Consider the following 17,231-nt stretch of genomic DNA (forward strand, 5'->3'; position numbering starts at 1 on the left):
ACATGATTTTGTAGCAGAAGTTTATCATTAACCAGAAATTAGGTTCTGCAAAGATGGCAGTTAGCACGACCAGAAACATTCTTTCTGCAGACAAGGACATGGTAGAGATAAGGGTGTTGTAGCAGAGGCTTATTTCTGCAAACCTGACGATTCGCACGTACAGCATGTCTAGTGCTCTTTAGGATAGCCAAATAAGGATTGCAGTAAAAAAAACAGAATGGGGCCTTCGGCCAGCAGAAAAGGGAACAATAAACAAAGGCTGTCCGACAGGACGGAGAATGATAGGATAAGACCAATGGGAGCAGGGAGGCGTGATTCTGCAACTCATAAATTGTGTAAGAATGTTTAACATTCTTTGTAGGGTGTGCCTGTTTAGCAGACACCCTTTCTTGCAAGATTGTACAGAATAAAATTGTCTTGTTCCCAAGGCTTTGTCTCAGGCTGAATTTGTGAGCAGGTACTGTTTCTCATAACTGGGGGCTCATCCAGGATCCGACACTCCGACCGTTCGACACTCATGGGATGACGGGGAAGGTGCGCCTCGCCGATTTCGGCGATCTCCAACTCCCTTGTTTGTCGTTCGCGGTTTGGGCGAGTGCAATCCGGACTGGGAGACCCTGGAAGCAAGACGGGTAGACGCGGCGGGTCCGGTCGGGTAACTTTTGTGCACAAGACGCGGGTCAGGAAAGGTCTTAAAGATCTGACCGGGGGAGCAGCGGTGTTTGCTGCAGGTATTGCCACGGGGACGTACGGGAAGTACGGGAAAGAGTTGTAACGAACAGGTAGCTCCGTGCGCGGACCAAGGTAAGAAAATTGACCTTTAAGTATTGCCTTGGTGGTCAGGACGTACAGACAGTAGGGGGAATTGGCGAAATAAAGAAAGTATATAATTGGCCTGATTAATCGGACGAGTAAGGTGTCTGCCTGATTCGAGCACCCAGCCTTAGACCGGTTGTTAAGAGGGGAAATCCCCCACGCGAGGGTTAGGACCCTGAAGTGGGTGTGGAAGAAGGCACCACCGAATCTCGACAAGATTAATTAAATTAGCAACAATGGGAGGCAAGGGGAGTTGCCTGAGTAGCGATCGATCTGCAAATTACGTCAAAGTGGAATATATTCCGCCCGACAGCCCTTTGGGGAGAATGTTGGGCAGTTGAGAATACGGCTCCCGGACGCGGGAGAAAGACAAGACTACAATGATAAATTATTGTTGTTTTGTTTGGTCTAGAGAAAGCATTAAGGTACCTGATACTTTTATTTTGGCCCAAATATGGATCCGACGAAGATCAGCTGTGCCAATACCTATATATATATACATCAATCGGAAAGAACCATTCAGTCAGAAAGAGTCAGATTATGCGGCTTGTTGGATAGGAGGTGTGAAGGTAGGACTATATCCTATGAGTGCAGAAGGATCAGGGGGAGGACAGGGAAAGGACGAACAAGAAAAACCACAATGGGATCCCCTAACATGTTTGCCGCCTCCATATTCCCCCCCTCCCCACTGACGGCCGTGAGTAGCCTCCACAACCAGCCCACGGCCCCAGAACTAACCCCAAACACCTGAAAAAGAGACGAACTCTGAGGTAAAAGACGCGGAACCTAGAGGGTCCAGAATTACACGATCTGCCACACATAAAGGAGGGGCAGAAACAAAGGAAAAGGAAAAATTATACCCTTTAAGGGAGGTCCCGATTGGGGATGGTGAAATTGGGTATGTGAATGCTCCCTTAACCAGTAGTGAAGTTAGGATCTTTAAGAAAGAAATGAAAAGTTTAATAGAGGATCCAGTCGGACTGGCCGAACAGTTAGATCAATTCCTAGGACCCAATTTATATACCTGGGGAGAACTGATGGCAATTCTAGGAACTCTATTTTCGGGGGAAGAACAAGGTAAGATTAGGAGGGCAGCCTTACAGGAGTGGAAAAAAAAGGCACCCAGCGGGACTAAACGTAGTCCCGGCAGATCAGAAATTCCCGAATGCCGATCCTCACTGGGATAATAATAGACCAAACGATAGAGAATCAATGCGGGATCTGAGGGAAATGGTAATATTGGGAATTAAAGAGGCAGTACCCAGATCACAGAATTTTGCTAAAGCCTTCGAAGTATGACAGGAGAAGGATGAAACTCCTTCTACATTTCTTCAAAGGCTCAAGGAGGCCACAAGGAAGTATTCGGGGATGGATCTCGATGATTCGGTAGCTCAGGGACTCTTAAAGGTCCAGTTTGTAACTAAATCGTGGCCGGACATACAAAAGAAATTACAGAAAATAGATGGATGGAGTGAGAGACAGATGGAGGAATTACTACGAGAGGCGCAGAAGGTGTATGTAAAAAGGGAGGACGAGAAGCAGAAACAAAAAGCAAAAATGATGGTCACCGCCATTAAAGAAGTAACAAAGAAAGAAAGAGAAACAAAGAGAAGAAGCAGATACCTGAAGCGGGAGACGACAGGCAGGATGTTACCATTGTGGGAGAGTGGGACATTTTAAGCAGGAATGCCTAGAGTTAACACGGGAAACGGAAACGGTCTCCCTAATGGCCCTCGATGAGGATTAGGGGAGTCAGGGGTTCCTTCCTCCTAAGGCCCACTGGGAACCCTTGATAAACTTAAAGGTGGGATCTGAAGGGGAGGAGGCAGTATTCTTGGTGGACACTGGTGCAGCACGTTCATCCCTAAGTTTTATACCTACGAGTGTTAAATTGACTAACGAGTATCTCAGGGTTTCCGGAGTAAAAGGCGAAGGATTCCCAGTGCCTATTTTTGACCCAACCCTAATTAGAAACGATGATAAGGAAGTGACAGGACAATTACTATATATTCCTGATATTGGGAGTAATTTACTGGGTAGGGATTTGAGTATATTGCTGGGCTTAAAAATTGGGGTAGAGAATAGTGCGGTAGCTGTAACAATGGCTATGTTAATGCCTAGGGAAGAACAACAAATCAGTCCTAATGTGTGGGTGAGAGCTGATAACACAGGGCACCTAACTATTACCCCGTTGGTAATCACACTGACTCGAAAAGATGAGACGGTTCGGGTTAGACAATACCCTATATCCTCTCTCCTTATGAAATGATGTTTGGATTACCTTTCTTGGGTGGAAAAGGGGAATTACCAACTGTAGAGTTCAACGATAAGTTTTTAAAGAACTATATTGTGTCGCTTGGTTCTTCTTTGCCTGTCCTCAGGAAGAAGGGTCTGTTGACCCAGACACCTCCACTAGAGTTCGCAGTACATCAGATACGACCGGGTGATTGGGTCTTGATCAAAACCTGGAAAGATACCAAACTACACCCAAGCTGGGAGGGACCGTTCCTAACCCTCCTGACTACTGAAACAGCCGTCCGAACTGCTGAAAAAGGGTGGAGTCATCACACTCGTGTTAAGGGTCCAGTGGACGCTCCTTCCCCTCCGGCCGAGTGGCAAGCTCATCCTACAGACAACCCTTTGAAAGTCAAACTGAACAGAAAGAATGAACTGAACTGATATGAGAGACTATTAAGTATTGGTTAAAATTTTTTTTTGAATTGTAAGCGTTGCATGAACCCACGCCTCCCGGGTACTTAAAGGGTTAGGCAATAGACAGGTAAGGGGAAGGTTGGGAAGCTGAAATGAGCAGGAAGCTTTATGTTGTTACGATAATATTGGCGCTAGTTGCCAAAGGGGTTGGGAAGAATCATTTTACCGCGTTATGTCACAATTATGCTAGAGTAATGGGGCGTACTGACTGTTGGGTATGTGCTGTGATCCCACACCATGGAGAATCTGGAATCCCTCTCACAGTAGTCCATTTACCAATAGAGAGGTGTACGAGGTACAACAATTTGATTTGGGGTCAAATGATACAAAATGGAGATCTGAAAGGGGTGATTATAAATTCGCGGGATGGTTCCCACGACCAGCTCCAAAAACCCCGGGTGCTATCAACGGCCTTAGGGTTTCCACACCGAAAGGAGTAGTCAATACTGCGTGTTTCTGCAATCAGAATGAGAGTGCACCCTTCCAGTTAGGAAACTCATCTTGTGTCGCCACCAGCCAAGCTACTGGCACAAATGTACCCAACATATTGAATGGGACATATTGGATATGCGGCCTAGAGGCCTATCCCTTTATCCCCGGGGAAAGGTACATTCGGGTGACCGAATGCGTAGGAAGCGTAGAAATGCAAGAATGTTATGATCTTGATCTAACACTGCCTCAAAGTCAGAAAGGCTGGAGTGGCTGTTGCTACCTCGCCTACCTAATTCCCCATCTGAGGCTGTTAGATAAAACCCCAGAAATAACTCAGAATGGGCAGGGAGAGAAGCGGACACCCCGAGAATTAACCGAAGGGGATCGCTTCCTCTGGACCTTGATACCTATGTATGAGACTGCCCGAGCAGGAAGAGAAATACAAAAGTTGGCGCCTTCCCTGGAGGAGTTGGCCAACAATACTGCAGATGCGTTGGCCGAGACACAACCCCAAGTGGTGGCCATAACGACTGAAATGATTGCCACCAGGCTAAAGACTCTTTAGAATGGGATGGCTCTAGATCGTATTCTGGCAGAGAAAGATGGTACCTGTGCACTAATTGGGGAAGAGTGTTGTACATACATACCTGATGCTTCCCATAACATTCTGGTAATGGGGGAGTTGGGGATTAGCTGGTTGGGGAAAGTGGTTGGTTAATTTGGCCATCTATGGATTATTGATATTAGTAGGTCTAGTGGTGGGGTTTAATGTCCTCAAATGGATACTGAACCGATTAATGACATCTCTAGGGGAATGAACCCTAGTACATCACCAGATGCTTTTACAATCATCAGATGGTATGCAACAAACAGAAAGTCAAAGAATGCTTCTAGAGTTCGAAAAACGAACATCACAAAGAGTGATTTGAGGGCTAACCGTGTACAAGATTGTGAACCTCAATGCCAGCAAGCGTAAGATGGCAGAAAATGGGAAAATGAATTTAAAAAAAGGGGGCTTAATTAGTGCAGAAACAACAGTTTGAGAAAAAGAAAAAGGGGGAATTGTGAGAGATTAGAATTGTTGTTTCTGCAGATAAGGATGAATGGTGGGGTCTTGCAAAAGTAGACCATTATGGCCACAAGATTTTATAGCAGAAAGTCACAAGATTTTGTAGCAGAAGTTTATCATTAACCAGAGATTAGGTTCTGCAAAGATGGCAGTTAGCACGACCAGAAACATTCTTTCTGCAGACAAGGACATGGTAGAGATAAGGGTGTTGTAGCAGAGGCTTATTTCTGCAAACCCGACGATTCGCACGTACAGCATGTCTAGTGCTCTTTAGGATAGCCAAATAAGGATTGCAGTAAAAAAAACAGAATGGGGCCTTCGGCCGGCAGAAAAGGGAACAATAAACAAGCGCTGTCCGACAGGACGGGGAATGATAGGATAAGACCAATGGGAGCAGGGAGACATGATTCTGCAACTCGTAAATTGTATAAGAATGTTTAACATTCTTTGTAGGGTGTGCCTGTCTAGCAGACACCCTTTCTTGCAAGATCATACAGAATAAAATAATCTTGTTTCCAAGGCTTTGTCTCAGGCTGAATTTGTGAGCAGGTACTGTTTCTCACAGCACTCAGGAAATCTTTTCAGCCCTGAAAAGAGGAACAACAGCTTACAGATTTTATGGGAGATAAGCGGGGCCTGCAATGGACTATAACTAGAGACCCTGAGCCCAGCACAGAGAGAGAGTGAAGTGGAGGGTGTGGTGGGAAGCAAAGGAAAAAGGAGAAAGAAGCCAGGAAAGAGAATGACAACTCTGCACAGTGAGCAGAACACCCCAAAATGAATTTTGCAAGACCAACTACTGAAGACTAACGACAAACCTCCAATCAATGTCTGGAGGCAACCAAAGGAACCCCGAGACATGAAGCACCAACTAGAGCAACACCAGCAACATTCTCCACTAGCCAAAACAACCCGCTTGCAAAACCACCTGGAGGAGGGGAAAAAAAACAGGGTCCTCACCCGGCCGGTCGCATGCGTCCAACCACATTGACTAACAATGCCAGATTAATTATTATCGGTACCTGCAGCCCTTTGCAGAATCCCAGCTCGGCAAGCGGCTTGTATATTTCCTAGTCTGTTCCAGCCAGCCTTTTCCCAGCTCAGTGCAGCCCCCTGGTCGAAATCGCGGTTTTCACACCAGGGTGAGCCTAAGGTCATCAAGACCTCGAATTCAGCTGGGCGAGTCATAGACAGGAAAGCGGGGTTTGGGGTCAATAGTGTATGACACCCCTGTGGAAGGGAAGAGGATTAGAACTGGTAACTCTCTCACTCTTTTTCTCTTTCTCCCTTTATTCCTATTAGTGTAGTAACAATCACCTATTGTATTTATTTTACTCACTGTACTAATTAACTGGGAGAAAGTCTCAGTCAGAGACAGGGGGACTTCAATTTGATATTCACTTTCTTGTTTCGTAAAAATGTTGATTTTGCTTGTTTGTTTAATAAAAACAGAGCTTTCTTGGCCTTTGAAACATCTGCCGCCAGTGTTTTTCCACCCCACCACATCACTCCCACAAGCCCAGTGTCAGAACCAGGGAGCGCTCGCTACATAAGATAACAAAGCGTGGAGCTGGATGAACACAGCAGGCCAAGCAGCATCTCAGGAGCACAAAAGCTGACGCTTCGGGCCTAGACCCTTCATCAGAGAGGGGGATGGAGAGAGGGTTCATCCCCCTCTCTGATGAAGGGTCTAGGCCCTAAACGTCAGCTTTTGTGCTGCTGAGATACTGCTTGGCCTGCTGTGTTCATCCAGCTCCACACGTTGTTATCTTGGATTCTCCAGTATCTGCAGTTCCTATTATCTCTGAGCACTCCCTACGTTACCTGAGAGACTTCATCTGATCTCCAGAATCTCTTCCCTGGGAATATTTGCATATGCCTAAGAAAACAGCCAGGGCTTACTTCCGATCCCTCAACTGAAAGATGGTGTGAAACAACAGTGTAAACCATAAGATCATCAGAGATAGCAATAAATCTGCCATTCATCCCATTGACTCTCCTTTGCTTCTCAATGATATCACAGCTGATCTGATAATCCTCAACTCCACTCTTCTGCATTATCCCCATGAACTTTGATTCCCTTGTTAAAAATCTGTCAATCACAGTCTTGAATATACAAAGCAAACAAGCATTGACAGCTATCTGTGGTAAAGAAGCCCACAGTGCAGCACTGTGAGAGCCCTGTGGTGGCTCTCAGCCTGGATTTTGGGCTTGGCTCTGGAATGCTCAGTCACCTAAGTCCAAAGTGAAAATGCTATCCATTGAAACACAGTTGGCACGTTTGATAACAATAGGACAGCACAAAGGACGACCCTACTTCAGTTCCTATGTTCTGAATTTTTTCAATAATGACAGTAAAGCATTTACAATGTGGTTAAAAACATCCAAAGGCATTTTATTTTAGTATTGCCAAACAAAATTTGACAACACACAACATCAAGAGAAAATAGGTAAACAAAATTCAAAAGAGCTTTATTAAAGAGATCGGTTTTAAAGAACACTTTAAAGGAAAATACAGTGTTACAGAGCCAAAACAAGTGGATAGACAAAATATAGATCTCAAAGGAGATAAGAGGAGTGGCAGGATTTAGAGAGGTGATTACAGATCTTAGTGCTGAGATGATTGAGGGTACAGCCACCAATGGTAGAGTAATTAAAATTGGATATGTGCCAGACAGCAGAATTGAAAATATTTCAGAGAGTTGTAGGAATTAAGAAGATTACAGAGGTAATGAGTATCAGGACCGCAGAAAGATAAAGGGTGAGAATGGTAAAGTTGAGATGTTGTTGGGCCAAGAACCAATATTAGTCAGAGGTGATGGGCAAAAGGGACTTGTGTTAGGCTACTGGCAGCAGGACTGTAGCTGTTCAAAACTTGAACAGTTGAATAATCTTCAATTTTTAACACAGTACTGTAGGTTTCTGGTTTGCAATCAGTAATTTGCTGATTTTAGTTGGTTCAAATCATTGACAACATCCCTGATTTTAGACACTGGACTTATTTAAAGAGTGAGAAATGAAGATGGCAATAGACATATATTTCAGGACAAATGAATTGCTGCATTTATTTGCAATACTAAAAGGTATAATACTGCAGAAAAATAGTGAAGTCAATAAATAGGGAAATTGACACTATCCGTTGTAATGAGGACAGTAATGAAATACACTATTAAATAAAACACAGATTAAATGCTATCAGAGCCTAAAACAATAGTTTTATCACAGGAACTTAATCATGCTTCCTCCCCTTGATGTTCTACGCACTATCACCGCCCATCTTCCCCACCCTATTAGCTAGGTCAGAGGCCTTGTGTCTCAGGAGATTAAGATCATGACTGAGGAAAAGACATAACAAGGTGTAGAGCTAGATGAACACAGCAGGTCAAGCAGCATCATAGGAGCAGGAAGGTTGACATTTTAGGCCTAGACCCTTCATCAGAAATGGGGGAGAGGAAGGGGGTTCTGAAATAAATAGGGAGAGAGGGAGAGGCGGATAGAAGGTGGATAGAGGAGAAGATAGGTGGGGAGGAGACAGACAAGTCAAAGAGGCAGGAATAGAGTCAGTAAAGGTGAGTGTAGGTGGGGAGGTAGGGAGGAGATAGGCCAGTCCAGGGAGGATGGACAGGTCAAGGAGGCGGAATGAGGTTAGTAGGTAGGAGATGGGGGTGTGGCCTGAGGTGGGAGGAGGGTATAGGTGGGATGAAGGACATGTTAGGGAGGCGAGGACGAGCTGGGCTGGTTGTGGGTTGTGGTAGGGGGAGGGGAGGTTTTGAAGCTTGTGAAATCCACAATGATACCATTGAGCTGCAGGGTTCCCAAGTGGAATATGAGTTGCTGTTCCTGCAACCTTCGGGTGGCATCGTTGTGGCACAGCAGGAGGCCCAGGATGGACATGTCGTCTGAAGACTGGGAGGCGCAGTTGTTTATTGTGAACCGAGCGGAGGTGTTCTGCAAAGCGGGCCCCAAGTCTCCACTTAATTTCCCTGATGTATAGGAGGCCACAATGGGTACAGCAGATGCAGCATACCACATTAGCAGATGTGCAGGTGGACACTTGGTTGATGTGGAAAGTCTTCTTGGGGCCTGAGATGGGGGTGAGGGAGGAGGTGTAGCACTTCCTGCGGTTGCAGGGAAAAGTGCCGGGTGTGGTGGGGTTGGAGTGGAGTGTGGGGCGGACAAGGGAGTCACGGAGACAGTGGTTCCTCCGGAAAGCAGACAAGGATGGAGAGGGAAAATTGCCTTTGGTGGTGGGGTTGAATTGCAGATGGCGGAAGTTTCGGAGGATGATGCGTTGGATCTGGAGATTGGTGGAGTGGTATGTGAGGATGAAGTGGATTCCTTTTTAGTTGTTATTGCGGGGACGGGATATGAGGGATGGGTTGCAGGACCTGCGGGGGACATGGTCAAGGGCGTTCTCTATCACTGTGGGGGGGGAAGTTGCGTTCCTTGAAAAATGAGGACATCTGAGATGTATGTGAGTGGAATGCCTCATCCTGGGAGCAGATGCAGTTGTGGCGAAGGAATTGGGAATAGGGGATGGCATTTTTGCAGGAAGATGGGTGGGAGGAGGTGTATTCTAGGTAGCTGTGGGAGTCGGTGGGCTTCAAATGGATATTGGTTTTTAGGTGGTTGCCCAAGATGGAGACAGAGAGGTCCAGGAAGATGAGAGAATTGTTAGAGATGATCCAGGTGAACTTAAGGTTGTGGTGGAAGGTGTTGGTGAAGTGGATGAACGGTTCAAGCTCCTTGTGGGAGCATGAGGTGGTGCTGATACAGTCATCAATATAAACGGTGAAAGAGGTGGCTTTTATGGCCGGTGTAGGTACGGAAGAGGGATTGTTCCGTGTAACCTACAAAGAGGCAGCATAGCTTGAGCCCATGCGGGTAGCCATGACCACCCTCTTTGTCTGTAGGAAGTGGGAGGAATTGAAAGAGAAATTGTTGAGGGTGAGGACGAGTTCGGCTAAGCAGATGAGGATGTCAGTGGAGGGGGACTGGTCAGGCCTGCGGGACAGGAAGAAGCGGAGGACCTATAGGCCATCTGCATGGAAAACGTAGATTTAAAATTTGCTTGGTTGCTGAGGTTCTTGCCATTGATTCTCTTGATGCTGAAGAGGCCCACGTCTGGAAGATTTTGTTTGAATAGTGCTTGGTTGGCTGCACCTTCTTGGATGTCCTTTGTTGTGATGATACCCTTGGTTTGGCTTCTAGATCCAGCTTCTCTGTTCGGCCTCTGTGGTTCTTGATTATGAAGGTACTTGTTGGTGGTGGTAGCCTGTGGGGAAGCTATTTGTGCAGAAGCTTGTTGTCAAAAAAGGCTCTCCCTCATGTGAGATCAGGTCTGGCAGTTGTGCAGACCGTGAGCGCCATTATCCCTCCTCAAATCTGTGTCGCCCATTGGGTTTCTGATGTTTCCTTCTGAAGTCAATTGGTTTCTCAATAGTTAGGAGTATGTTCAAGGTATTTTGATTGAAGTTGAATGGCTGGTACCTCTGTGAATGAATTTTTATTGAAGTTGAGCTTTGGTATTTCTGTCAGTCCCATGTTCTCTGTGATGGGTAGCCCGAGGTGTTAAGATTAGTTTTGGTCCAGAGTGTTAGGTTTGGTCAATTGTTCTTCTAGAGTGGAGGTGTAAATTGGAATTTCAAGTTGAACAATAGATTGAAATCATTCTGGCTATGCATGTATTTGTTACTATCTGAGTCTTTGTTCATTATTTTAGAAATCAGAAAAGCCCAGGGGCTCTCTGATGAAGGGTCTAGGCCCGAAACGTCAGCTTTTGTGCTCCTGAGATGCTGCTTGGCCTGCTGTGTTCATCCAGCCTCACATTTTGTTATCTTGAAATTCTCCAGCATCTGCAGTTCCCATTATCTCAAACACTGGATGTGAGTTTGCTCACGGAGCTGGAAGGTTCGTTTTCAGATATTTTGTCAATTTTTTTATTTGAAAAAATGTACTTTATTCATAAGGTGTACAGAAAACAAAACATATTAATACACCTGAGATGATGGAACTGCAGATGCTGGAGAATCCAAGATAACAAAATGTGAGGCTGGATGAACACAGCAGGCCAAGCAGCATCTCAGGAGCACAAAAGCTGACGTTTCGGGCCTAGACCCTTCATCAGAGAGGGGGTTGGGGAGAGGGAACTGGAATAAACAGGGAGAGAGAGGGAGGTGCTGAAGGGTCTAGGCCCGAAACGTCAGCTTTTGTGCTCCTGAGATGCTGCTTGGCCTGCTGTGTTCATCCAGCCTCACATTTTGTTATATTTATACACCTACCCAGTCATGCAAGCCGCTCTGGGTTACCCAGGGGCTACGTACACCAACTAAAGGAAAAAAAACGAAGAAAAAAACAAAGCAAAGAAAATACCCCGGCAGTCGTCATCCCGCACAGTCCCCGTTGGCCCCCTGACCAGTTGGGGAAGGCGCCAGCTGGGCCCAGTTACCAGATAGGGCCCTTTATTCCATTCTGGATGAGGGGTTTCATACAGTGGTCTTTCCCGACTGTGCCTTGGCGGCGGCTGCCCCAAGCTTTAGCGCATCCCTCAGCATGTAGTCCTGGACCTTGGAGTGCGCCAGTCTGCAACACTTGGTCGGGGCCCGTTCTTTCAGCTGGCAGACCAGCAAGTTGCGGGCAGACCAAAGAGCATCTTTCACCGCATTGATGGTCCTCCAGGCGCAGTTGATGTTGGTCTCTGTGTGCGACCTAGGAAACAGCCCATAGAGCATGGAGTCCCGCGTCACGGAACTGCTCGGGACGAACCTCGACAAATACCACTGCATCCCCTTCCAGACTTCCTGCGCATAGGCACACTCCAGAAGGAGGTGATCGACAGTCTCGTCCCCCCCGCAGCCGCCTCGACAGCAGCATGCGGTGGCGCAGAGATTCTGGGCATGCATAAAGGATACCACTGGCAGAAACCCTCTCACCACCAGCCAAGCAATTTCCTTGTGCTTGTTTGAAAGTTCTGGCGATGAGACATTCTGCCAAACGTCTTTGGCAGTCTGCGTGGGGAACCACACGACGGGATCCACCCTCTCCTTTTCCCAAAGGGTCCCGAGGATACTATGTGCTGACCATTGCCTGACGGCCTTGTGGTCAAAAGGTGTTTCCTTTCAAAAATTTCTCGATGAAGAACAGGTGGTACGGGACGGTCCAACTACACGGAGCTTTCCGCAGAAACGAGGACAGGCCCATCCTTCGCAACACGGGGGACAGTTAGAACCTCAGTAAGTAGTGACACTTGGTGTTTGCTTACTGAGGATCTACGCACAGCTTGATGCAACCGCACACAAAGGTAACCATCAGGGCGAGGGTGGCGTTCAGTACGCCCTTTCCCCCATTTTCCAGGTCTTTGTACATGGTGTCCCTGCGGATCTGGTCCATCCTCGACACCCAAATGCAGTGAAAGACGGCCCGGGTGACCGCAGCAGTGCAGAACCAGGGAATAGGCCAGGCCTGCGCCACATACAACAGTACCGAAAGCCCCTCGCACCTGGCCACCAGGTTCTTAAACACGATGGAGTGGGACTGGAGCGTCCACCTGCCCAGCTTCAGCTTCAGTTTGGTGATACGCTCCTCCCAAGTCTTAGTGCACGCCCCAGCTCCACCGAACCAAACACCCAGCACCTTCAGGTAGTCTGTCCTGACGGTGAAGGGGATGATGGAGCGGTCATCCCATTTCCCGAAGAACATGACCTCGCTCTTACCCCTATTGACTTTGGCACCCGAGGCCAGTTCAAGCTGACCGCAGATGTCCAACAGCCTACTCACCGACCGACGATCGGTGCAGAAGACGGCGACGTCGTCCATGTACAGGGAGGTCTTGACCTGAAGGCCTCCACTGCCTGGGATAGTCACGCCCTTCAGGCTCACGTCCTTCCTGATGGATGCAACAAAGGGCTCCACACAGCACACGAACAAGGCAGGAGAGAGCGGACAGCCCTGCCTGACTCCAGATCTGATGGGAAAACTGTCCAATTCCCACCCGTTGATCGAGACAGTGCTAACGATGTTGGTGTAGAGCAGCCGGATCCAATTGCAGATGCCCTCCCCGAACCCCAATTTTGAGAGGATGTCCCTCATGTAAGCATGAGACACCCTGTCGAAGGCCTTCTCCTGGTCCAGGCTGACGAGGCAGGTGTCCACCCGCCTGTCCTGTACGTAGGCGATCGTATCCCTGATGAGCGCGAGGCTCTCAGCGATCTTCCTGCCCGGCACAGCACAGGTTTGGTCAGGGTGAATCACCGACTCCAGGGCAGACCTAACCCGGTTGGCTATGACCTTGGCCTGGATTTTGTAGTCTACGTTCAATAGCGAAATGGGACGCCAATTCTTAATTTCTTCTTTCTCCACCTTCATCTTGTAAATGAGGGTGATGATGCCCTTCCTCATGGACTTGCACATTTGCCCTGCCTGAAGCGCACTATCGTACACCTCCAGCAGGTCCTGGCCGACCAGGTCCCACAGAGCGGAATACAGCTCGACCGGTAAACCGTCGCTCCCGTGAGTCTTATTCCTCTCCAAGCACTTGAGGGCTCTGGTCAGCTCGTCCAGGGATATCGGCAGGTCCAGCCACTCCCTCGTGCCGTCGTCTAAGGCCTCCGTGATATACGACAGGAACGACTCAGAGGCCGTGCTGTCCGTGGGCTTCGCGTCGTACAGTCCGGCATAGAAGGATCTGCTGATCCTCAAAATGTCTGGCCGAGTCTGCCTAGGTTTCCTTGGGTTGGTGATGTCATTTCCTGCTTTAGTGATGATGAAGAACAGGAAATAGCATCACCAAATTCAAGAAAAGACATCACCAACCCAAGGAAACCTAGGCAGACTCGGCCAGACATTTTGAGGATCAGCAGATCCTTCTATGCCGGACTGTACGACGCGAAGCCCACGGACAGCACGGCCTCTGAGTCGTTCCTGTCGTATATCACGGAGGCCTTAGACGACGGCACGAGGGAGTGGCTGGACCTGGCAAGGAAACCTAGGCAGATAAATAGAAAGCGGGACATAACACCACTGCTTTACTGGAGGCTCACTGATAATGTTACTTTGAATAGTGACGAAACATCTGGGAACAAACCTTCCAGCCTTCCAGCTCAGTGACCCAGCTTACATCTGGAACAAAATAAAGACCCACTCTTTTGTGGACCGAGGGGAGGAGAGCGCTGTTTTGGAGGTGGAAGGAAGACGTTGGGTTGGCTGTGCACCCTTGCAACCAGTAGATCTTAATGCTGGCTTCGGCCTAACGCTGGTTCAGGGGAGCAGCCAACCTGCAATGATGGCTGCGGCAAGTGCTCATGCCCCAGGTCAGGGGGTCCGGAACACCATCCGTGCTTTCGTAAAGAAGGTGGATGAAGGAGCACCTGTGGACCGCACCTTCTTCGTGAAGAGTGTCCTGTTGGACTACTGTGGGTTCACTGCTGCGGACATTTACTGCCTGCAGGATCTCCCCGGAGGAGGATTTTACGATGTGACCTTCAGGAGTGCCAAGCTTTGCGAGCGCTTCCTGGAGGTTTTCAAGGAGAAAGGAGGTGAGGGCCCTCTCTCTGTATTGACCGCTGTCCCGCTGTTTGTGATGCCAGCGCAGAGGAGCTGTATGGTGACTGTACACATGTACAATGCGCATGTGCCAGCAGTTGTTGTCCTGACCTTCCTTGGAAGGTACGTGAAGGTGGAAGGGGACCTAACTGACAACATGGACCCCTTTGGCATCTGGCCCAGTAAGAGACAGGTCAAGGTGACGCTGAGGATGGGCATGGACAGGAAGGTCGTACACCCACCGTCCAGCTTCGCGATCGGCGGGAGCAAGGGCTACCTGGCCTATGCAGGGCAACCTAAAGTCTGCCATGCCTGTGGTAGGCCAGGTCACGTGGCGCCGACTGCAAAGCCACCATCTGCAGGAACTGCAGGGAGGAGGGAAACCTTGCAAAGGATTGCCCACAAAAGAAAAGCTGCAACCTTTGCGGGGAAGCGGGCCACCTCTATAGGGCTTGCCCGCAGTGGGGGACCACCTACGCCCAGGTCGCCGGCAGGGGCAGTGCGGGTCCAGCCCTCCCGGAGGAGAGGAAGACACCAGGGCCCTGCAAGGACCCCACTAATGTGCAGGAGGGCCAGGTCGTGCAGGAGGGCCCAGCCCCGCACGATGGGCCCAAGGCCAGAAAAGCGCCCCTGCAGGCTCCGTTCCCCTGCACCCCCCCCCCCAACCCCGACAACCCGGAGTCGATGGAGGTGGCGACAGGCGACCCAGGGGAGTGGACGACAGTCTGGAAAGCGGGAAGGAAGGTGCGTCAGCGGGACCAGGAACCACAACCATCAGGCGGGAAGAGGCAGCTGCAGTGGGGCTTTAGGAGCTCCTCTGACGAGGGGGATTCGGAGAGGGCCCGCCCGAAGCAGAAGTTAAACATCTCAAGGGAGAAGGAAAGCACCACCATGCTTCAAGGTGACGGGAGGCGTCCTGAAGCTCCCTCCGACACCCAGTCACGTGCCGCTGGGGCACTGGAGGGCCCCCTGGAACCTCCAGGCGAGAAGGAGGAAACAGTGCGTCCCCAGCCTGACCCAGAGCTGGACTCTCCTGCCTCCATACCCCCGACGGGGGGATGCCACCCGGAAGGCAGCACGGATGGTTTCCTGAGCCCGGAGGGCGTCCAGCAGTTAGCCCGAGCAATGGGCATGAAGGCTCAGATAGAGGGGCTGGACCTTGGACTTGGGGAGGATACTGCAGTCACTGCCCACAATGGGGGTCCGAATTGCGAGCATTAATGTGCGCAGTGTCAAGTCAACCGCAAGATGTGCGTCCACGTTGGCCTACCTGACCACCGTCAGGGCGGACCTCCTGTTTCTGCAGTAGTACGGGATACCGCACATCAGCAGGTACGGGAAATGGTCCGGCGACTGGACCTGTGGGCATTCGATCTGGTCGGGGGGTAACAACTGTCGCTACTCGGGCCTGGCTATTCTGATGTGGGGGCGTAACTTCACCATCTCTCAAGTTCAGGAGGTGGTGGGGGGGGCACCTCCTTGTGGCTGACATCACCTACAGGAACGCTCCCCTGAGGATGATCAACGTGTACACCCCAGCGGTACGGAGTGAGCGGTTGGCCATCTTGCAGCAGCTTCCACCCCTGCTGGCTACGTCCAGGCCGGTCATTCTAGGCGGAGACTTCAACAGCATCATCGATGCAGATAGAAGATCCGGAGTGGGGAAAGCTGGGGGGGGGTGTGGGTGGGGGGAGTCAACTGGATGTCACGTCCAGATTCCTGATGGGCACTGTGAAGGACGCCAAGCTGCTCGACGTCTTCAGCGTCCCTGCAGATGGAGTGCAGCAGAGATACACTTGGTCGCGGCCAGACGGGTCTATTCGCTCAAGGATAGAATTCCTGTTTGTGTCACGGGCGTTCTCAGTCAGGTCCACCGGCGTCGAGCCGGTGTTCTTCTCTGACCACTGCCTCCTGCTGGCCGACTGTCACTTACAGGACGACCAGCCGGCCGGCAAGGGGACGTGAAAGCTCAACGCAACTCTGTTGACCCCAGGGAACATCGAGGAGCTTAAGAGGGAGTACGCCGGTTGGAGAACCGTAAAACCCCTCTTTGAGTCTCCAGGCGACTGGTGGGAGACGGTGAAGGAGAACATCAAGAGGTTCTTTGTCCTCAAGGGTGTTCGGAAGGCGAAAGAGAGGCGGGGAAAGCTGTCGCGACTCCAGAAAACGGTGCAGAACCTGCTCCTTCTGCAGTTGATAGGGGTCGATGTCACGGAGGACCTCCGTGAGGTGAGGGGCCAGCAAGACTCGCTCTTCGCGCGGAGGCCTCCAGGATAATCTTCCGGTCCAGGGTCCGCTCCGTGGAGCAGGACGAGACATGCTTGCGTTTCTTCTTTCAGAAGGTGCTCAAAGAGATCTCTGTGCTTAGCCGGCTGAAGGAGGACGATGGCTCGGTGACGTCGTCTCGGCCCGACATTTTGAGGATCAGCAGATCCTTCTATGCCGGACTGTACGACACGAAGCCCATGGACAGCACGGCCTCCGAGTCGTTCCTGTCGTCTATCACGGAGGTCTTAGATGCCGGCACAAGGGAGTGGCTGGACCGGCCGATATCCCTGGACGAGCTGACCAGAACCCTCAAGTCCTTGGAGAGGAATAGGACTCCCGGGAGCGACGGCTTACCGGTCGAGCTGTATTCCGCTCTGTGGGACCTGGTCGGCCA

The 17,231-nt window shown here is 49.8% G+C and overlaps 1 protein-coding gene across 2 annotated transcripts; it reads left to right on the forward strand.

Moving 5' to 3' along the window:
* The first annotated feature begins 402 nt into the window (after nucleotides 1-402).
* On the forward strand, nucleotides 403-5,541 carry LOC125452588 (uncharacterized). 2 transcript variants are annotated; one of them, XM_048531202.2, is made up of 2 exons: nucleotides 403-804; nucleotides 3,198-5,541. In XM_048531202.2, the coding sequence occupies exon 2, from the start codon at nucleotides 3,746-3,748 to the stop codon at nucleotides 4,523-4,525; it is 780 nt and encodes a 259-aa protein (XP_048387159.1). In that variant the 5' UTR covers nucleotides 403-804; nucleotides 3,198-3,745; the 3' UTR covers nucleotides 4,526-5,541. The 2 variants fall into 2 exon arrangements, with proteins under 2 accessions (XP_048387159.1, XP_048387160.1); XM_048531203.2 differs by having other exon boundaries at nucleotides 427-457.
* The last annotated feature ends 11,690 nt before the right edge of the window (nucleotides 5,542-17,231 follow it).

This window comes from Stegostoma tigrinum, chromosome 4, assembly GCF_030684315.1.
Source record: "Stegostoma tigrinum isolate sSteTig4 chromosome 4, sSteTig4.hap1, whole genome shotgun sequence".
Classification (NCBI taxonomy): Eukaryota; Metazoa; Chordata; class Chondrichthyes; order Orectolobiformes; family Stegostomatidae; genus Stegostoma; species Stegostoma tigrinum.